The 23803-nt window shown below is 42.7% G+C and overlaps 1 protein-coding gene across 7 annotated transcripts in view; it reads left to right on the forward strand.

Moving 5' to 3' along the window:
- Positions 1-23803, forward strand: part of LOC122813133 (phosphodiesterase 4D interacting protein) — a 1898306-nt gene that overhangs the window by 1171150 nt on the left and 703353 nt on the right. For all 7 annotated transcript variants that reach the window (XM_044085281.1, XM_044085280.1, XM_044085276.1 and 4 more), the window contains one exon: positions 22297-22413. In XM_044085281.1, coding sequence (XP_043941216.1) covers positions 22297-22413 — 117 coding nt within the window. The remainder of the gene's footprint in view (positions 1-22296; positions 22414-23803) is intronic.

Below are 23803 nucleotides of genomic sequence, written 5' to 3' on the forward strand. Positions count from 1 at the left end.
CATATGCGATTTATATCATACGTAGTCTCTGCTCCATATGCAGTGCGTAATTGTGAAATGCCATTAAAGCCATGAGCATTTCTCAGAACATACTCCAGTATATTTTGATCCAATCTCTCTGCCAGCTCTGTCGTTTCAGGATGAGGCTGTGGGTAAAGTGAGAGTGTTAGGAAACCAGCAGTCTTTGCTGCTGCTTGTACGTTAGCTAGTAAGTAAGGGAATGTGTATGCTCTTTACCAGACTGAAGCCTGGTGTGAAAAATACACAGATGCAGGTAAGCAGCACTTCAGAAATCCTGTATCCTAATATCAGTATTAAAACTTTCTCAGTTTGTGTGCAATAACATTGCTTGTTTGCCTACTTTGATCTACTTTGCAGATGACAAATATTTACAGAATCACTTGGCATAATTAAAACTGCCTACTGCATGTTGGTATGCAGACCATAGGTCCAAATGCAGTGTTGCTGTCTATAGGAAAGGTAGAGAAAAAATGGTTTCAAAATATCCAGAGCCATGCTTTCCCCATCGTATGACTAGAATCCTTCTTAACTCAAATCTTGTACAGCTGTTAACTTCTGCTTGATTCATTGTATCACCCTTGACTTCATTATGGTGGGAGTTGGTGATTGCATCTTTTTGTACCAAGGTGTCTGGCAGGAGTAGCCTGGGAAATACCTGAAAAATGAATTATTTTGAATCTGTATTGTAGAGTCATCTTTGGAAGTCTTCATTTCTGTTTTGATTTCAGTTCTGTGCTCCAGAAAGGGAATCACTTACTGGAGCAGCTCTGACTGCAATCATGGCAACCTGTGCCAGAGCCTGCATGTTGGTGGGGCTGACCAGGATAATGTGATTGAGTCACTAAGGTTACTTGTGTTTTGCTCGTCTGTCCTAGGGTCGTGGTTCTCTTTACTGCACGTGCTACCTACCAAGGATTTGGAGAAAGTCAGTTCAAGAGCTGAACTGGAATCCTTGTGAATAAGTAAATATTTAATATTTATTCATGTGTGTGTATATGTTCTAGTTCTAGGCTATCTGCCCTTGTGAGCCATTTTAAGCCTAACCAAATTTCCCATCCCAGAGGTGTGAGAATCAAACACTATGCCTTGTGTCTATGAGGTAAATACCTTCACAATTATGCCAATCTCCAATCCCATAGTTAACCACTATTTACTTTAAAGCTTTCTATAAAGCAAGACTAGGGAGTCTTTCATTGCTGCAGCTTCTTTAACAATCACTTTGTGTACTAGATATGCATCTGTTTCCTTTGTGTCATCTTATGCCTCAGCATGGAGTGGACTTGGCCTGTGACTGTCGTCCTTAGCCAGTGCAGTTGGAGCTTTTCCCCCAGTTGTGTTTACATTTACCCTATACCTATGTTCCCAGTTGCCTCCCATCTTCTCACTTAACAATATTGAAACTTCTGCTGGGGCTGATTTGGAGAATATGTTCTATATCTCGATACTTTGGTGAAGATGATCTGGGAGACCGAGGAAAAAAGCAAGAAGAAAGGAGGGCATCCAGCCAGAAGATGAATGGATTGTGTAGGTGGGCATGACTTTTAGAGAAGGACGGAGAATTGAATGGAAAGAGTTGACAACAGCTGATAGGACACCCTGACCACATGTAGAAAAAAATGAGAGAAGGAGGTGGATGATGATGATGGTGGTGATTTGAAATTCATTCCCATAACTGCACATCTTCCATGTCTTACTGGTGCTAACATCATTTTTAAGTTACATGGTCTGCTGTAATAACTTGACATTTTTGCCCTGGGAGTGTTCCAGAGTCCTGCATTACTGCCCTTCATTTACTACACTAATATAGCAACTACAAAAAATAAATATTAACCAGTAACTGCAAAAGGCAAAAAGTAAAAGTTGTAGGATACACCAAGAAAGCATTTTATTACTCTGACATGTTAGGTTTACAGCCTTACTAGAGTTTTTTTCATCTTTTCAGTAGAGTAGCGTACACCTGAGGATTGTTTTCTATTGTGTTTACTGTTGTTCGCTATATTAATGTCTTTACATAGATGGCTACCAGTGCTGTCAATTCAGTCTGATATATTGTCTAGTATTTATGTGGCTGATTACAGAGAAAGTGTACTAGTTCTCCTAGTGCCTGTATGGGTTCCCCAAATGAAACTCTTGACACTTTTGTGATCTAGTCATATAACTGTGATCAAATCTGGTTAGAATTGCTCAACTGTGAACCACTGTGGACTTCAATGCATTTATTACTTATTTTATTTATTTATTTATTTGTAGGTTGGGGAAGGCAAACCACAGTGCACCCCCTAACTCAGTTCACACTGTCTCAATGAAAAGAGAAATTCCTAAGATACTGCAGTCTCTAACTTAAAGCAAAACCCCAGAATTTTACATTTGAGTGCCAGTCACTATTGTTTTCATAACAACCCTGTTTGGGTGCTGGGCAATCTTTGTCCTAGTGGCCAGATTTCATAAAAGTGAAACTGCTTCATTATGTTCTTTTTTGGGTAACTTTATTTTGCATTTATTACACTTGAGTTCCTTTTTGCAGTTCTTGTGTATAACTATGGATACCAAGTTATTAGGCTAAGATTTTCTGATACTTGTCCTTTGCTGAGATCCTTGTATCCAAGTTGCTGCAGTATTTCTAGCTAAGACTGTCCTTCCTTCATATCTCTAAGAAAGGAAACCGGTTTCACTCCGCGCTGGAATTGCAGAGCTTGATTATCCTACTTGTAGGCATCCTATTTCTTCTTGGCATTGTCCAGCTGTTTCGTCCGTCTTTTGTTCTGCTTCCATACTGATGCCGCAGTCTCAACTAGTTTGGGAAAGTTTAACTTAATCTCACTGATCATTTTGTTTTTGAGTTTTGCAGTTGTTTTATTGTCCTCAATATGTTTATGGCAGCTGAGATTTCTTTGGGCACTTGTTTCACTGTAGCTTGCAAACTCTTAAGCCATCCATTACATGTTCATCGTGCATACAGCTGCAGTCATAACAGATGGGTTCTCCTGCTGTCAGGCGGGTCCTCGGTCGGCCGAATTCCAAAGTCTAGGTCCGGCGTCGGTTGTCGTCGCTTCTTCCCTGACGTCAGTGCGACAGGGGTATAAAGGAACCAGCCGATGCCATTTTCTTCAGTCTTTCTTGCCGCGCGGTGCCCAAAGCAGAAGCAGTTCGCAAGTGCCGGTCGGCCAGCTCCTGAGATTACGAAAATTTGGAAACCGAAGTCTTCTTAAAAGCTAAGTACCCCGTTGGGGAAACTTTTCTTGCCTCAGACCGATGTCAGACAAAGTTAATAATTGTATTTCTTGTGGGAAGCAAATACCGCATAAGGATTTCCATTCCCTCTGTATTCCTTGTTTAGGCCCAGACCATGACGTCTCGGTCTGTCGCTTTTGTGCTACATTCAACAAACGCACTATTAAGCGTCGGGCGGAGTTCGCCCAGCATTATTTTGGGAAAGCATTTAACTATACTATGTCATCGGATACTCCGACTCCGGTTTTGTCTAAAAAACGCAAAGACAAGGGCCGACACTCGAGGTCCGCGGCCTCTACCGACACCACGCCAAAGCCTACTACACGTGGTCCGGTTCTCAGCGAGGCGCCTACTCAGCCCCTGATTACCGACGACACATCTTTGCCGGTGTCTCCTGTGCCCAAGGTCGCAGGCTCCTCGGCCCACACCCCGACTACAGATACCGAAGCCACTCTTGGCGTTGAAACACAGAATGTGGACAGGTCCACCTCCACTCAAGGTGTCTTCAGACCTTACTCTTCTTTCTCCATCAAGGCTTTCACCAAGTCTAAAGCAACCATGCACTCTAAGAGACCAGCTACACAGGGCCCATCTCCAGGCCCCATGCCTAAGAAACAGATGCTTAAAATGGCTGAGGATTTAATTACTCTAATCAGAGGTTCTCAGCCCCCTCCTGACAAAAGGCCCAGAGTGGAGGAAGATTCCCCCTCCTCTGATCAGGGCTCCATTATTTCAGAACACTCTGATGATCAGGAACAGTCTTACTCCCCTTTTGAAGACTCTGATGCGGAGGAGTCTATTCCTTCTGTATCCCCCCCTGAGGATTACTCATTTGGGGAAACTTTGCATACCTTAAGGGAACACTTCCACTGGGAAGGCCAGGATTATTCAGTTTCCAAGAAAAGGCTCAGGGAATTTCTTTTGTTACCCCAGCACAGGCCTCTGGCTATACCTCCTGTCTTGGACATCCTAGATGATGTTTACTCGGAGGCCTGCCTTAACCCGGACTCTCTACCTCCAGCTCCAGTTAAGCCTGACCGGTACTACAGGGTTCCTGACTCACACCAATTTCTATACAAAAGCCATGCTGCTGACCTAGAAACCATCTCACAGGGGCCCAAGGGAGTTAAGGCCTCCATTGCCAAAAATCCATTGCCTTCCGAGAGAGATTCCAGATCCTTAGAAAGGTGGGGAAAAAGGTATATACCTCGGCTACCTTATCCATGAGGGCCTTAAACTGTCAGTTTCATATGCTAAAATACCAACAGTTTTTGTTATCACAATTGAAAAATAAAATGTCACAACCTGAACAACCAGACTTGAAGGAGTTGCAGGATTTGATGCATAGTGCAGAACAAGTGGGTAAGCATACCTTACAATGTGGTTTTGATGCTCTAGAGGCCTCATGTAGAGCTGCTGTTACAGGCTCAGTCATATGTAGGCATGCCTGGCTCAAGGAACAAGCCTTGCCTGATCATGTCAAAGCTAAATTACTAGACGCCCCTCTTCAAAAGGATGTACTATTTGGTGCTAATGCTGAGGAAGTATTACGGAAAATGGAGGAAAAGGCTAAATCAATGCAAACTGTGAAAGAATTTCTGCAGGTTCAACCCTCACGTTTTAGTAGAAATTGGCCTTCCAAAAACTGGTCCTTTCCAGCCACAGACAGACCCCAAAGAGACAGATACAGGCGCCCGAGGGGCAGAGGACAATCACAAGGATCGTATAGAGGCAAACAATGGCAAGCTCCTACACAAAGAGGTGGTGAGGACAACTCGCAATCTTTCAGAAAGCAAACCCAATGACTTTCCCCTTTGAATGCCAACCAGGTCTCAAATGGCAGCCCCCTTAGGAGGAAAGCTGGCATTATTTTCAAAAAATTGGCATGTTGTCACAAAGGACAAATGGATCCTGGACATTATAAACAGAGGCTACAAATTCCATTTTCATACCCTTCCAAAAATGAGAGGCATGCCAAACCTGCCACACAATCAAAGGGCAGAGGCACAAAGGCAAATTTCAGATCTCATAAACATGAAAGCTATTCAAGGGGTACCTACACACGAACAAGGTCAAGGTTTTTATTCCAGGCTATTTCTGGTGCCAAGGAAGGGAAAAGATTGGAGACCTATTTTGGATCTATCCATCCTAAACACATTTCTACTCGTACCAAAATTCAAGATGCTCACTCTACAGCAACTTCTTCCCATGCTGGGCAAGGAGTCTTGGCTGGTAACATTGGACCTCAAGGAGGCATACCTGCATGTCCCAATCAGACAAAATTGCAGAAGGTACCTCAGATTTCTTGCAGGTTCAACCCATTATCAATTCTCTGCATTGCCCTTTGGCTTATCTACTGCCCAGAGTATTCACGAAATGCCTGACATCAGTAATTGCCTACTGCAGACTTCAAGGGATACAAATATACCCTTATTTGGACGACTGCCTGATCCAAGCGGACAGCAAGCACATTCTTCTGAAACATCTGGCTTATGTAATAATGTTATTAAACTCTCTGGGATACACAGTCAACAAAGAGAAATCAAGGCTAATACCCTCTCGGAAGATAATTTTCCTGGGTGCCAATTTGGACACAAACATCCAGATGGCCTACCTCACGCCAGAGAAGCAGGGGCAACTAATTCAATACTTCAGAACACTGGCAAATTGCACCAGGCTGACTGCAAGGAAAATCCTGCAGGCTCTGGGATTCATGGCATCTTGCATCTTACTAATCCCATGTGCAAAGCTGCATATGAGAAAACTACAATGGTACCTGAAATACATATGGTCTCAACACAGCCACAGTTTGGAAACAATAATACCACTAATTCCATGTCTGCAAAAGGAATTTCTGTGGTGGGCTCAAGCATGTCAAGCAAACACAGGCCTTCCATTCAGCAAGCCTCAAGCAAATCAAGTCATCACAACAGACGCCTCGGACTACGCCTGGGGGGCGCACATGACAGACCGGTGCATTCAGGGCAAATGGTCCCAAAAAGAAAAGCACCTTCACATCAATCAAAAAGAAATGCTAGCAGTAATAAATGCTATTATAGCTTTCAAGGACCTTCTACAACCAGGTCAACTATTGATAAGAACGGACAACACCACAGTTATGTGGTACATAAACAAACAGGGAGGAACACATTCTTATCCCCTATGCAGACTGGCCATGTCACTTTGGAACATGGCCATGGACTTACAGATGGAACTACAAGCACAGTACTTGCCAGGCAAGGAAAACACGCTGGCAGACAACCTAAGCAGGAATATGACAGATCCACACGAATGGAAATTGCATCCAAAAGTTTTTACAGAAATAATACAAGAATGGGGAAGGCCAGACATAGATCTCTTTGCCTCCCACAAGAATCATCAATTGTCAAAATTCTGCTCAAGGATCTTCCATCCAAAGGCCTGGAGAGTGGACGCTCTTTCCTTCAGTTGGACATCAATGACAGTTTATGCTTTCCCTCCTCTTCCTCTGCTGCCCAAAGTTCTATTAAAGACCAAAGCAGACAGACCAAAGATGATCCTCATTGCTCTGGACTGGCCAAGGCAACACTGGTACCCACTCATGAGGAGCCTGACGCATTCCCCACCATGGACCCTGCCTCTAATGCCTCTTCTTCTAACTCAGCACAGTTTCAAAACTCTTCACAGCCAACTAAAAACACTCAATCTAGCCGCATGGAAGATTCCTTAGCATCACAACAGGCCCTACTCTCCAAGGAGGTGCAGGATGTCATTTTGGAGGCCAGAAGGCCATCAACTAGAAAAGCTTACTCTGCAAAATGGAAACGTTTTTGTGTCTGGAATGAGAAAAAGGGCCAGGATCCTGGAAAACTGAATTTACCTCAAATACTACAGTATTTGGCTGAACTGCTAAGCAGTGGACTTTCTTTCTCCTCCATCAAAATCCATGCATCAGCCATTTCTGCAGAATACAACACTGATCCACCTTTATTCTCTCACCCTCTCCTAAGGCAGTTCCTCAAAGGGGCTAAGAATTTAAGGCCTCTAAGAAAACAACCAATACCTGCTTGGGATCTTAATTTCATGCTGGAAAAACTGACCTTGCCTCCCTTTAAGGCAGCTGCCTCATCAGATTTGCAATATTTGTCCTGGAAAACAGCTTTCCTTCTGGCTATCACCTCAGCTCGTAGAGTTTCAGAACTACAGGCTGTCATGGCCGTCCAACCTTTTATCATCTTCCATCAGGACAGTTTCCTTACGAACCAACCCATCCTTTATGCCTAAAGTGGTATCCAGGGTAGCTTTAAATCAGGCCATACATTTACCTACTTTTTATCCTAATCCTCAAAACAAAGGGGAGAGATTACTACATTCCTTGGACATCCACAGATAACTGCGTTATTATTTGGACAGAACAAAGCCTTTCAGAAAATCAGAACAGCTCTTTGTGGCCTATGCGGTAGGAGCTCAAGGGAAGACAATTTCCAAACAGACAATCTCAAAATGGATAGCCCACTGCATACGCTTTTGCTATTCCTTTCATGGCAAAACTGTTCCTACAGGCATTAGGACTCATTCCACCAGGGCCACAGCCACCTCTATAGCATTCCTCAGAGGAGTTCCTACCAAGGATATTTTGGAAGCAGCCACTTGGAGTTCTGTGCATACCTTGTCCAAGCACTACAACCTACCATTATACTCAAAATCTAGAGCAGGCTTTGCCACTGCAGTCTTGCAGGGCATTTTGGCTCCTCCTAATTCCACCTAGTGCCTACCACCCCTTTCTTAGCTTTGGGATTCTACCCATCTGTTATGACTGCAGCTGTATGCACGATGAACATAGTACAGTTTTGTACCTACCATAAATGTAGATGTTCGAGTGCTAATACAGCTGCAGTCCAGGTTTCCCTCCCTCCTTCCCCTCTTGGGACAGGCCTATAGGCTAACACATCCTCATACAACCTGATTGGGGTATTCATTTATGATGTATTTGCTTGCAACTACTGTATTTTGATTATATTGCACTGCGTGATTACACAAATTTATGTATTGCCTTCCTTCTGGGGCACCTGACATCTGGGGCAAGAAAAACTGAAGAAAATGGCGTCGGCTGGTTCCTTTATACCCCTGTCGCACTGACGTCAGGGAAGAAGCGACGACAACCGACGCCGGACCTAGACTTTGGAATTCGGCCGACCGAGGACCCGCCTGATGGCAGGAGAACCCATCTGTTATGACTGCAGCTGTATTAGCACTCGAACATCTACATTTATGGTAGGTACAAAACTGTACTTTCTTAGCCATTGTTTTCCCTGTCTTGGCCACGAGGCCAGCAGATCTTGCAGCAAGGAATGGCAGTCCATGAATGAGAAAGTTCTCCAGACTTCCAGCTGCACGGTTGACACCAAGGTCCTCCTACTGGGACTACATTTTCGAACCCCCAAAAAGTAGATTTGTGTTGAGATAGTATAATGCTTCCACAATTGCCATAGTACTTTGCATATAAGCTGTAGTTCTTCTTTGAACCTGACATTTACAAAGCTGGCATTCCAAATGGTTCAGTACTGGAGCTAGTATTCTTTTATTTTAATAAATGATCTTAAGTTTGACCTAGTAAGAATCAAGTTATATATGCTGATGACTTGTCATATCAGACAAGGCAGTTTCCTCATCACAGAAGAACATATGCGATTTCCCTAGTTTGTGGCAGCAACTTTATACTTACAGGCTGTCCAATCATATGAAGTTTGCTATGATGACTTTTGGAATTCCTTATTAACTAAACAATGCTCACCCTTGTACAAGTAAGTATTAGACCCACATAATAACTCTTTTCAGATGTTCCTGTGAAGAAGTGTGCAGACATTTGCTTTGATTAATCCGTTTCCTTCAACTACCAGGTAAAAATGCACTGCTGAATGTGTTCTAAACCTACTCAAAGGCTGTTATACTTTTACTGACTACATTAAACTTAATACCGGAAAATCTTTGAATGCTAATCCTTGAATGTATTGATTTTAGGATACTTTACTGATAATGTCTTCCAACTCTTCTCAAACCATAAATGTGCTTTGTCACTTTATGTTTCTAGGACGTGCCTAGGAATACCACATACTGTTACTTTGCAAGACCAGCTGGAATACTGGGCAGTAGATAGCTACCTTTCTTGTGTCCTCCTTGACCACTGTGGAGTACTCCTTGTAAATAACCAGTAGATTAACAATTAAACGTTTACATCCTAAGATCTTAGAAAGAATTGGGTCCTTATTCTTGTAAGGCCTTCCTTACTCTAGAGAGGAATCATTCTTCAAAACTGCTCCAGCCTGATGATGTGTTCTTTCACCAGGTGCCTGAAATGAACAAAACGTCCTCAGGTTTTTTTTTCCAAAAACTCAAAGAACATTAAGCCTGCTATGTGAACACAGACGTGCAGAGATGAGAGTTAACTAGACCTTCAGATTCTGTGCAGTCTGGAACTCATACAACTAAAGTCTGTATAATTTGCAATTTTAATCATTTACTCTCTGAAGTATATGCCAAACTCCAAACTCTTTCAGCTTAAGTCACAAAATTATGGTGTTTAAATTTGTATTACTGCCAGAGTTGATTATGAAATATGATTCTTTATTAGTCTGCATAAGGCCTGAGTCATGGCTAAAAAGGGTTTCAAAACCAGCCCACCTTAACTATTTAAACAAAGTGTTTTGTAGAACTAATCTCCTTTTTATATGAATCTGTCAGTGATACAGAGGAGAAACAGCTGACAGGGTCTGGAGATACAGTCTTACAACAGTGAATTCCATAAACAACATTGGAAGGAAAGACTAAAGATCGTGTATGTCTGCAAGGAAGCCATAGAGTGCTTTGTAAACTAGGTGAGATGTTCAGAACCATTAAAAATAACTTGCTTAACCAGAGCCTATATTAAGGCTGGGAACTGGCTGTAAATTAGGGGAGAATTACTCCAAGAAGAGAATGTAGCAAGGAATTTTGACCACTGTGAAAGGCTTTGGAGGAAAATAGAGGAAAGCAGAATTACCGAAATCCATGGATGCCTTCCAAGACTGGGATGGGGTATCAAAACAAGCTTTTGTTGTTAAAAGAGAGATGTAGTGCTAGGCTCTGTGGTGTAAGCCAACCACTGAATTTGAGTGACATTATCAGCTGACCCTTCATGAAGGGGGAGGGGCTGGATTTCTATTTGTGGGTGAGGCATGTTTTCTTGTCTGCAGGCAGGCTACCATTCATTCAATAGTTGGGTTAGGTCTGAGGAGGCTGATGTTGTGCACTGTGATGTCCTTGACTCTGCACTTATCCTGCTCCATTAGGACTTTCTTGTCCCTGATTATCCCAAAAATCCACCCCCTTGCTGCATATATACCTGCCTCCCAGCTGTTGTCCTCCTTAAGGCGGGCTTGTCATCCTTCTGCAATCATTCTGTCTGTAGAAGAAAACACACTGTAGGATCAAAGCAGGATTAGACTAGACCCCTGACCTTTCTACACTGAAGGGAGTGAGAGAAGGAAACAAATGGGATGATAGGGGAATATAGCAGGTGTCCCCTGCAGAAGTTGGGAGGCAAAAATAAATGAGGGGGAAAAGGCAAAGTAGATTTTCTTCACGTTTCACTGTTGTAGGCATCACCCGTGGGTTATCCCTGCTGTGGTAGCCCTCAGCCAGCCCGAACACAATGTCAGTGCTTTTTCTGCATAAGCTGCTGTTGCTTCCTGGCTGACGTCAGTGCTATAAAGGAAGACGGCCGATGTCATTACATCAGTCTTTCTTGCCGTGGAGCCAGTAGCAGAAGCAGTTCGCAAGTGTGCTGGTTGGTCGCTACCAGAGTTTGAATTATAGCAGAAAACATCTAAAGCTAAGTACCCCGTTGGGGGTCCTTTTTCTTGCACTAACCGATGTCCAAAAAAGTTAACAATTGTCCCGCCTGTGGAAAGCAAATACCACCCATTCTTACTGTGTCACTTGTTTAAGCCCAGACCATGAATTCCCATTGCCGGTTCTGTGCCCTCTTTAATGCAAGAACCATTCGTCATAGAACTCTTTTTGTAGCCAGGTCTTTTCATCTTCTGTCTTTGTTTTCCGAAATGATATCCATCAGCCAACAATCTATTGACTTTCTGAAAAAACATAAGGTTAAAGATAGAGACAGACCACACAAGTCCAAGCCTTCCGACAACTCCACTGCTCTAAGCAGATCATCAGTTCTCTGGAATTCAGTGAGGTGCCTTCACAGCCCCTGATGCTCAATTTGATACCTTCACAGGCCTCTACTAAGACCCTTTCAGAGTCCGGTATGCTGCAGAAATCTTCTTCATCTTCCAAGCCTTTGGTTGTCTGTTTCAGTTGCGTCTGGAGCCACGAGGCAGGCACCGGCTTCCAAGGAGGTCTTTTGCACTACCGAATCTAGACCAAAACTGACGTCTTTTCCTCTGACTACCGTTTCTCTCAGACTGATGGATACTCTTAGGATTAGAGGCAGGCCACTCCTAAGAAAATTACCTCCAGCTAGCATTTTACCCCTCCTCCACCACCCCAAGCTCAAATGCTTAAAATGACAGAGGATCTTTTCACCTTTATCAGGGGTAGTCAGGCCACACTTTCTAAAAGGAGAAGAGATCCTTCCCCTGAAATACTGACAGAACAGGATTCTGACGAGTCTGATTATTCAGATTTTGAAGAGGAGCAACAACCTCTTAGTGCTTATGAGGATTCAGATGCAGAGGAATCCATTCCTTCTGTTTCCCCACCAGAAGATCTTTCCTTTGGGGAAACCCTTCACACCGTCAGGGAACATTTCCACTAGGAATCTCAGGACTTCCCTCAGTCTAAGAAAAGGCTAAGAGAGTTTCTAGACCTGCCCCAGCACAGACCCTTGGCCATCCCTCTTATCTTAGAGGTGGTTAATAATGTCTTCCGTGAATCCAGCTTAGCCCTTGATGCCCTCCCTCCTGCTCCCAGAAAACCTGACGGGTACTACAGAGTACCGGACCCTCACAAATACCTGTACAGAAATCCTGCTGCAGACCCAGAGGTTATTACACAGGGACCTAAAGGAGCTAAGGCTAGTTCTGCAAAGAATCCTATTCCTTCTGACAGGGACTCCAGACAGATGGGATAAAAAGTATACACCTCTGCAACCTTAGCTGTCAGAGCACTCAACTGTCAGTTCCACATGTTAAAATATCAACAACACACTTTGGAACTATTAAAACAAAAGATTTCTACCTTTCCTGACTGCCAATTCGAATGAGCTAGCAGATTTACTGCACTCTACTTATCAAGTGGCCAAACACTCATTACACTGTGGATATGATCCCCTAGAAGCCTCAAGCAGGGCAGCAGTGTCAGGATCTGTCATTAGGAGACATGCATGGTTGAAGGAACAACCTCTCCCTGATCATGTCAGATCTAAATTACTTGATGCACCATTGGATAAGGACTGCTTGTTTAGAGAAAAAGCAGAAAAGGTGTTTAAGAAGATGGAAGACGAAGCAAAATCTATGCAAAGAGTAAAAGATTTTCTTCAGGTACAACCTCCTAGGATTGTACACACTGTGCCAAAGGAGACAGGCTTGTTGTGGATAGAAGATAACCTGGGAGGAACCAGATGTGCTTTCTCTGAGGATCATTTGCACGTGAACTGAAATGCTTTCTGTGCTGGTTAATGTGAAGATTGGTAGGAAGAGGAAGAAGGTGATGAAGATGTTAAAAGTACATCTCTGCAGCTCTGTCCTTCACATTAACTGAATAGGGCAGGACAGATTGAGGGTATTTGGGAAGGAGAGAAATGTGACCACTGCTGCTGGAATGAACATGAACCAGAGTACAGACATGTACAGAGTAAGAAGGAATTAGTGAAGAAGATACTGCTTTACGGTGCTGTCCACCCAGAGAGCTATTAGTCATTGGTAAGCAGTGTATCTTAGGTCATAGGTATATAGACTAACGACCACCAGGGCCTTTATAAACCTAGCCATGCAACCCAATCCAGTTATGTCCCTATGCATTACTGGTGTTTATTGAGAGGATATGTTAGGAAGTTTCTAGAGATTATGTGGGGGGGGGGGGCATGCTAGCCTGGATAAAGTAGTAACTCTGTCTGTCAGAGACATGGGGGCCAGACTTGGGGTGTGTTTACCTTTTACTCCTTGAAGGCTTTATGCCAAAGCTTTAGAGAAGTGTTTAATAAATAATTTCCTTGGGCCTATAACCTTGTCGTTTGTACATTTTCTCCTTTTTGTGGTTTTTTTGAGATTTGCTGTGTTGCTTTGCTCAGTGAGGGTGGCACCATTGACCACCAGTTTAGCACACTCGTGTATGCTGCCTTGCCTTTGAGGTTTCTGACGTAGCTGTAGAAGGCATTTTGGTCCTCTTTAGCCTATGAGGCTATATTGACCTCATAATTTGCCTTTTTGGATCTGATTAGTGCTTAGTTTCTTGTCTAGTTTTAATTAGGGAGCTCTTATTATGGGAATTGCTGTTTCTGATTTTAGCCATAACTTTTTTTCCTTTTGTTTTATACCCTAGTAAGATTAGAAGTCCATCAGTATGTGTTTTATAATTTGCTTTAGACTTCTAGTAGGTACAGTGACCTGTATATAGCCTTTTACATGGTTATACAGGGGGCTCTGTGAACAATTCGGCATAGGTTTGCTGTGAACTCTGGGTTAGGAGGGGCATTAAATTTTGTCAGACTGTTGCATAATAGGACATAGTTTGCTTTGGAATAGCTCCTGATGGTTACATGGTTTGCTGGGGTTACCATGTTAAATTTTATTTCAAAAGAAACAACTTTTGGCCTGACCTCACCAGTGAGGACATGACAGTGGGGAGAGTGTAGTGTTCACCCATATTGGTGAGTACTAGTATGTCTGAACCTCTGGAGGGTGTGCACACTATCTGATCAAGGGTATTTTTGTTAATAAAGTCCAGGAGTCATTGTGCCTGTGAGTTTGAGGGAGTGTATGTTTTCTAGTCTGTGTAGTGGGATAATTAAACTCTCCTGTGAATAATAGGGTATTTGGTTTGATGGTGAGTGTCTACCAGAAGGTCTAGGTACAAACTATGGGATTCATATGATATAAGAAGTGACATATAGCTTGTTATGATACAGTATGGGACTTTATCTGTGGTGATTTGCACATGGATATACTGCAGGGCATCGTCTTGTGTAACTAAACTGCAGGTACGATACGATGCAGGTCATCAGGTCATATAGGTACGATACGATACAGGTCATATAGGTACGATACGATGCAGGTCATCAGGTCATATAGGTACGATACGATGCAGGTCATCAGGTCATGTAGGTACGATACGATGCAGGTCATCAGGTCATATAGGTACGATACAGGTCATATAGGTATGATACGATGCAGATCCTCAGGTCATATAGGTATGATACGATACAGGTCATCAGGTCATATAGGTACGATGCAGGTCATCAGGTCATATAGGTACGATAAGATACAGGTCATCAGGTCATATACTTCCTGCTAATGTAGATCAACACTCCTCCAGCTTTCGTCCTCATCTTTGCAGCTGATTCTCACTACACCTTTCTAAACGTGCTGGAAAATGTTAAGATACAACCAAACGCCCTAATACTGGGTGATTTCAACTACCCTGCCATTAACTGGGAAAACTACTCGTGTACCAACACCTTTTCCCAACGGTTCTTGGAATTCATAAATTTCCAATGCCCTGGATCAACTAATCCATAGTCCCACCAGGGCCTCCAATAACCTAGACCTGGTCATTACCAACATGGGAAATCGATGCTCCACACCTATGGTCACCCTCTCATTGGTCAGGTCTGACCATAAGTTAATCACCCTTGACATCCACATCCCTCCCCCCACCTCCCAGTAAGGAAACCTCTGTAAAACACTTCTCCAAAGCCAACTTCATGCTACACAAGTCAGAAGTGACAAACTTCATGACACCCATGCAGAATGGAACTGAAAGTTCGACTGCTGAAAACTACACTAAGGCACATCCACTTTTGCATGAATCGTGCCATCCCAAATTGAACCAAGATGCTCTCCTCCAAAAAAAGGAAGACAAATCTGGTGGTCCCCTGCCATAAACAAACTTTACAACAAAAGGAAGAAACTGTTGCAGAAAAGAGGAAAATCCCAGATGCAAAAAACTCCCTTACCAGCCTCAGTAAGAAGCTGAGATCCCTCATAAAATCATCCAAAGCTAGTTACGAAAATAAAATTGCCAAATATTCCAAAGACATCCACAAGACATTCTATAGCTATGTCAAGAATCTAAATGGAAATGCTCAGATCTGCTCTGAGCTACAACAGAATGGCATTAAATATACTGATCCCAAGGATATTGCCAATATCCTGGCAGATCGATTCAGTGCCAACTTCATCCCCCTCTCACCCCCTAAAGGGCCCATCTCAATAGCAAAAGATTGCCAAATTCTGGTAGTAATGACCACACAGGTAAAAACTGCGCTCTCCAAAGCTAAAAATACAGCATCCATGGGACCAGGCGACATCCCAGGCTGTGTACTACATGAACTACAAAATGAACTGGCAGCTAACCTAAGTGTCATGTTTAGTCATAACTTCACCTCGGGCTTCGTGCCCACTGAGTGGCGCACAGCTAAAGTTATCCCACTCAACAAGGGGGGGATCCAAATTGGATCCGGGCAACTACCGCCCCATCAGTCTGACGAGCCTGATCTGCAAGAACATGAAACTTATAAACAAAAACATTGGCAACCTTCAAACACTGGACCCCACCCAGTTTGGGTTTGTGAAGGGCTGATCTTGTTTGCTGAACCTGATTAACTTCTTCGAATCAGTCTCCAGAGCTGTGGACGAGGGTAAAAGGGTCCACACAGCCTATCTGGACCTCGCCAAGGCCTTTGACACCACCCCCCACTCTGGAATCATAGATAAACCTACTAAGCTGGGCATTAATCCCTATGTCACTCGATGGGTTGCCAACTGGCTTACTGACAGAACCCACACTGTAAAAGTAGCCGACTCCAAATCCAAGTCCAGACAAGTGAAAATTGGAGTACCTCAGGGTTCAGTCCTGGGACCGCTCTTGTTTGGCATCTACTTCTCTGAAGTACAGGCCAACACTAAGGGACTCTGGCTAACAAAGTTCGCAGATGACTGCAAACTGGGAGCCATTATTGAATCCCCAAATTATGTGTATATTCTACAAAAGGGCCTTACAGAAACAGATGCTTGGTGCCAGAGCCATGGGCTCAAGCTCAATGCCAAGAAATGCATAGTTATCCCCTTTGGGAAAAAACATGTACCCGTGAATTACAGTACACTAAACACCGAAAGTGTGATAAGACATTTAGGGACACAGATGGACTGTGGTCTCACCTTCGATAACAACATCACCACAACAGTCAGGAAATCCTTCTCTGTGGCACACCTCATCACTAAGGGCTTTTCATCCAGAAAAAGGAGGTAATTATCCCACTGTACTCATCCCTCATTAGACCCATTATAGAGTACAGCACCCCGTTTGGTATGTACCTCACAAGACATCTGCAACAGCTGGAAAGGCTGCAGAAATACCTCACTAAAAGAATCACAGGCCTAAGGCAGATGCCCTATGCTGACCATCTAAAAAAACACCAGCTATACTCGCATATCGTCTACTCAGAGGCAATCTCTGCCTAACATACAAGGCCATGTCAAACCCAGAGCTGTTGGACATGCTGCATTTAAAGAAATCCCAGTCCCTCAGAGCCACACGCTCCAGGCATCTAAACCTTGTCATCACAATGAACAAAACATGCTGGGGAGATAGGTTCCTGACCCAGAGACTCCCCAGACTCTGGAATAGACTGCTCATACATGTCAAGCAGAGCGCCTCTTTGGCCGTCTTCAAAAGGAACCTTGACGATTGGATGGGAGATAGCAAATTCACCTCTGGGATCATATCAGTCGCCTTGCTAGACAGGGGTCCAGGGAAGTAAATATTGTGGGAAGAAATGGCTAGGGAATTGTTATGGCTAAGCTTGTATAGGCCCTAGGGCCGATAGCCTAGTACCAACCTATGAACAAAGCTGGGGGTTACATGGGGAAGGTAAAAAGGGGGAGTTGGGGCAGGTAAAGGAAAGGCTGATAGTGATGGTTAATATTGCATAATTCTTTAGCTGTGCAGAAGAATGAAGAAAAAATCAATTAAACTTTGAAATGATAGAGGATAGCCAGAAGTCTAAGTATGCTAAAGACCAGCTGTTGATATCTAAGGAATGCACTGTGGTATGGAGAGAGACAAATGCACCAGTCTACTCAACATGAAGGGTGAAGGTGAGAGGAAACTTATGGAATTTTTTTTGGAAGATGAGGTTGTGAAAGTGCTGTAGTGTTAATGGTGGAGCAGCTACAGAATCTGTTCCTCTTGTCTCTAGGTGCCAGAGAGCTGCTGAATGCACATTGTGCTTCTAGTGGACAAAAGGGAGGCTTAGAAAGGGAGTGTGTTTATTTTGTTAAAGTGGTAAATCCATTCGGCACAAGTGCTACCGCTTTTCAGTGGCAATCTGAAAGCATTGTGCTTAACTGACTTTCTCAGATTCACACCGTAATCAGATGAAAATAAACAGACTCAAACCTAGAACTGCAGGAGGAAGCTTATTAGTAGCTTGTGGTTTTAATAGCCAGCCCTGAAATGCCATACATTAGTTAACTTGGTGTACACTGGTAGAAGATGGTGAAAGAGATACTGACCGTCTAAAAAAACTCCAGCTATACTCTGTCACATATCGTCTACTCAGAGGCAATCTCTGCTTGACATACAAGGCCATGTCAAACCCTGAGCTGTTGGACATGCACCACTTAAAGAAATCCCAATCCCTCAGAGCCACACGTTCCAGGGATCTAAACCTTGTCATCACAATGAACAAAACATGCTGGGGGGTTAGGTTCCTGACCCAGAGACTCCCCATACTCTGGAATAGACTGCCCATACATGTCACGCAGAGCGCCTCCTTGGCGCACTTCAAAAGGAAGCTTGACGATTGGATGGGAGATAGGAAATTCACCACAGGGATCACGTTAGTCGCCCTGCTAGACAGGGGTCCAGGGAAGTAGATATTGTGGGAAGAAATATCCAGGGAGTTGTTATGACTAGGCTTGTCTAGGCCCTAGGGCCGATAGCCTAGTACCAACCTATGAACCTATGTGTGTGTTTGTGTTTGCTTTTGTATTGTCGCTGCATTTAAGGAACATGGCTTTGTGTAGTGTAAGTTGATACATCTGTTTTTCTGTTTGCTTTTTCTGCTGTTTAGTTTAACAGGGTAGATTAATTTCTGTCCTTTTACTTTGCTCCTGTGGAGCTCATCTTGTATGGCAGCAAAATGTAGTAATCAGAACTTTCAAGCAAACTTAATGGTATGTATTATAAGGCAAATCTCACAAAGTGCAGACCTTGAAGTGTTCTTTCAGCAGTTGTCAGTAGGTTTCTGATTTCTTTCGCAGTTTGTGGAATATGTTAATTGACTGGTTTCTGAGTTTCATTTCATGTCATATGTAGGTTCATGTCTAGCTAGGAGGAATGCAATCCAGAGAAGACCATGTAGTCTAAACAAGTTCCCGATCATCCCAGAGCACTAGACAAGTTCCTGATTGTCCCAGAACACTAGACAAGTTCCCGATCGTCCCAGAGCATGGTCTGTTTCAGTGACTTGCTTAAAGTCTCAACGTAGGCAAGTAGAGGCTGAGAGAATCAAACCCTGCAATACAGGAAGCAGAGTCTTAACAAATGATAAAAATTAACCCTCTGCACTAACTGCCACACTTTGCAGCTGAGAGAGAGATATTTCCACATCTGTTTGTCTGTTTTTCCAGATTCCATATTTGTAATGTCACTACTGGGGACAAATCTCACTTGCCTAAATTTGTTTGTTGCACAGTGGTCAGTAGTGTATCTTGTCATGTGAACAGTACAGCAGCTTGCAAGGTGATGTGGCTTTATCATGGCTGGTGTGTGATTTCTGTAGAGGAAGTTAAACTAGTGCTTAGTCTGTGTTTACACAGACAATTTAATTTGGTGTGTGTTGTGCTGATATGGTGGTGGAAGTTTTTAGAAGTTTAAAATGTGCATTTTAACCTCACTTCAGTAGGGGGATAGAAGCACTTTTTTTAATTTTGTTTTTATAAGAGGTCAAATGTACTGCGGTGGTGGTGCTGCGGTAGCCTTGTCGACTCACAGTAAGATGTTGTCCGTTTGATTCTCAGCTAAAGCGTCTTCTGTATGGAGACATGCGTGAAGGGGCGTACCTTCGTTGAAGGTTGTGCGTCAGAGCTGGTAACTCGGCATGTAAAAATCTTCTACCAATCATTAGTGGACAAGAGTTCCGCTGTGGCGACCCCTAACCGGGAAAAAGCCGAAAGACACAAACAATAAGAGGTCAAATGTCCATTACTCCTCCCCACCTGACTTTCCTGAAGTACTGTGACCCCTATTACTTCCTATCTCCTTGACTTGGAGCTTTATAAAATTAATATTCTCTTTAACAGCTGGCTACTCCTTAAGAGGGTATATGCATATAACTTTTACATTTTTCCATCTTCTTTTTGCTGCCGTTTGCAGTAACATTGTGGTAACATGCATTCCTCCCTACTTAATACACCCTACCACCGTACCCTCCCACCATTTTATTAACACCTCTTATATAAATGGCTTTTTGTTGCGGAGTTTTAATAGATACGTCTGAAATTGAAGGTAGGTACTTTGTGCACTTCAAGCCCAAGCAAGCAGCACTAACTTTAACTGTCAGTTGGTTCCTTTTTTCCATTTTAATGTTGTTTAATGCTGAGAATAAGGCCTTAGTATAGCCATTGCTAGATTTTTAAGGGTGCTAAAGGTTATCAGTATTCAATTCCAAGCATTCAGAATTTCTTGTTTGTAGTGGCACGCTTCATTCTGCAGGTGATTTTTTTTTCCAGATCCTCAAGTTTAGACCTGAGGTCGACAAACACTTGAGTCCAGATGCTAGCCTGGAACTCTGCTAACTGCAGCTCTAATCCTTCAAATTGTAGCCATTGGAAATCATTTAATTCCATAGTACTGTAGATGACTGCATCCGTATACTTATTTTGCCTGTTCTAAACTTCTGAATTGACTAAATCTTCCACCACACTGATCAATTACTGAGTTTAAAATGTGCTGGTACTTTCTATGCAAGGGCTGCATTTCATTTTGCATATCCGAGCTGACAACCTCAAAATATTTTTTTTAGTTGAGGAAAATACTTGTAGGTTTTAGTCCCCACATCTTCTTTAAAAATTTGAAGTTTAGTTTCAAAGGCTTTTATGTATCCAAACATAACTTCAGTACTTTTGCCAAAACCCTGTAACTTTAAGTTCAGTTCATTCATGTGAACCGAGAGGTCTGTAAAAAAGATCCAATGTGCTGGCCCACGTACAATCACTGAGCTGAGGAAACCGTTCCACATTTTTATTCACAACGTATGACTTAATTTGATGATGTGTTACCTCTCTGGCACTACTTTAGCCATCTTTCACTGCTCGCCGAAATGGGTGAGGTTTCAGCTTATCACATATAGATTAATGGTAAGCATGGCAGCTACTGATCTCAGGCAAATCCAGTATAGTTTCTGTTTTGTGCCAGCAGAAATTCAGAATTTATTTAGTCCTCCCCCCCCCCCCCACACACACACACAGCTGTGTAATTTTAGAGGTAATATGTATAAGTAAGGGAGGGTTGTGTGCATTAATCTCTGTCTTCAGCAGTGCACAGGACATCTGCTGTCTTGGCACACTGCCGCCCCTCAATAGGGCATGGCCATCCTTCTCTTGCATTTCCATCAAGAGCCAGTTCCAGAAGAGACAAACTAGTAAGGAACACACACTCGCCTGCCCCCAGAGACTCTGACAGTGCTCCACTAATGCTCCAGTTATATTTCATATGAACCACTTTAAACCACTAATATTTCCAAACAATTTCTAATCAAAAACCAAATATGAGACGTACAAACATACGCTTTTGTCTTTAATCATAAAATGACCAAGTCTTTAATAAGCTCGTTTACTGTTTTAAGTTTTTTTTTTTTTTTTTTTTAATTTTTTTAATGCCACTTGCATTTTTTAAATAAATAAGCTTTCACAACTTACCTTTTTTCTTACTGAGAGTGGAGAGGTGATGCCACCAATATTATCCTCAAGTATGAGTGGACTTGACAGACTTCCTGCACACGCCATAGACTCAACCTTCCTAAAGATAACTGTCCTGAGGTGCGTAATTTCAACTTCCTTCTCTTGCGTGCTGCTGAATCTTGTGGTGATTGGTTATCTGAGCTTGCAGATTAACCAGTCCGCTTGAAGAAAGGTGGAGACAATGTAGAATTCTGGGTTTACATTGTAAATGTCTTAACATCTGTACAAAGCAATTTATTTCTGGACAATGCAGATAAAAAAAATGGACAAGTGTTAGTTAACTTTTTTGGTAACTCGAGTGTCAACGAAAATATTATGGTGTGTCACCTTTGACACACGTGTCATAGGTTCGCCTTTATGGCCTTATGTTGTACAAATTTACCCATTCATCCTCCAGTGAGAGGGTCTTTCAGACTCTGCTTCTAGCAATAGGCTAAAAGCTTACTCTGCCATCTCCCTTTCACTTCTGTGGTTCTGTCAGCCTGTTTCTGAATGTGAGTCACCAGCATCTTGGTCAAACACCTTACTCCAATGCAGTAGGACCGATCCATTATATTTATGTGTTAACTGCTTTCATTTGTGTGCTTGCTTTGAATATCTGGTAAAAAGCACTGGTGCTTTCTACAGTTTTTTAAGTTATTATTGTACCTCGTTTTCCCCCTGATAATATGGATTAGGAGTCTCTCGTTTATTCTTGACATACTGGGTTAGGTGAGTAAGATTTTGACTAGTATGTGGGCCTTTCTAGCTGTAGTCAGGGATGTAAAGTTTGGTTATTTCACCAAAAACATACTTTTTTTTCAGAACAGCTCACCACAAAGTAAGCATTTTAAACTACCTTGTAATATACAAGTATTTTTCTTTCTTTTTCCCAAAACAGCTGGAGCTTTCAAACCTGCAATCTGTTATTGATGAACAGAGCAAAGAGATACAGCTGCAAACTGCCAACATCGAGGCCCTTGGCAAGAACCAGAAAGCCCAGCAGGATCTAATCAAGGTAAGCCACCTCTACTAGGGGGTATTTATTTCGGTGGGTACAGTAGAGAAGACCTGGTGCAAAAGCAGAGTGGAGCAGAGCAGGACATGTCCACTTACTGATGCCCTATCCTTCCCTTGGTCAAGCAGAACATTATGACAGTAGCTTACTAACTTAGTTCAAGAGTTAATTGTATCAAGAGGGTAAAAGTGTCTGATTTTCAGTTTGTCGGGGAATGTCTTCCTTAGGGCTGTCTATGACCTACGGGTATAGAGAGTGTATTTCAGCTATTCTTACCCCAGGTGTGTACAGCTAGCTGTGTGGGTGTGGCACTTCACTCTGGAAATGAACACTCGTAAACTGTCCACTTCCCAGTAGACTACAGTGGCCTGACAGCTTTTCACAGTCAAAACCCAAGACAGGATTTGCCTTTGAAAAACTATCTATATAGATATTGTTGCTTCTGCAAAAATAACTAAGTAAAAAAAAAAATTCATTTTCACTTCTGTACAGGGAGGATTCAAATTCTGTATGCGCTTTACTTTCCTTGGCCAGATATGTTCTTGTGCATCAACTGTTCTCTGTCATACAAAAGATCCCAATAAAGATATTGAAATACATTCCCAGGACATCCTGATGTCAGCTAGCTGTCCTATGTCACAGGTAGACATTTTGTCTGTCAGCCATCCTTCATGTTTTCTCAGAGGTAAGTTCTCCTGGACAGGAAGAGACTTACACTGATATATTTGGTTCCTTCATCACACATCAGAGTTCTGGATCATTTGCATGTCTTATTTTTGAAGCTCCTGTTGAATCAAACATTTTGGCTTCTTTGATGAAGGAAATTGTGTTGGCTGTGAGGAGGACGTGCAGGAAACTTGTTCCAATAAGTGAGCTCATTACTGCTGGTCATGAGTTATGTCTCTTTAAAGGTATTGGTTTGCCTAAGACACTTGGTCAGTACTGGGTTGGGCTACTTTGCTGTTTTTGTTATCCACGTACCAGTTACAGGCAACCCCATTATCTTATACTGACTGGTAATGCAGTTCCAGAAGGAAATTGTTCATTTTCGGCCTGTTGGGGGTCTGTATGTCATGTTGGAAAATCTCAGGCTTCTTCTGGCACATTTCTAAGCAAAATCTAGAGTTCAGCATTTTGGAACATGGCCACTGATGGCAGTCCACCTTTTTGTTTTGCATTTGTTAGCTGGTTCTAGGCCTTGACCTGCAGAAGTAATCGGTTATGTTCCACAGAAAAATGAAAACCTTTGGGACAGCACCCATGTTTGTTCCTAGAGTAGTGTTTTAAGTTCACACCCAGAAACTATTTGCATGTAAATAAGGAAAGAGTTTAAAACTGCAAGGTCAACTTTTCATCTCCATTAAAAAAAGCAGAGCAGTTTTGAGCAGTA

Source organism: Protopterus annectens, chromosome 10.part0, assembly GCF_019279795.1.
Source record: "Protopterus annectens isolate FY-2018-M chromosome 10.part0, PAN1.0, whole genome shotgun sequence".
Taxonomy (NCBI): domain Eukaryota; kingdom Metazoa; phylum Chordata; order Ceratodontiformes; family Protopteridae; genus Protopterus; species Protopterus annectens.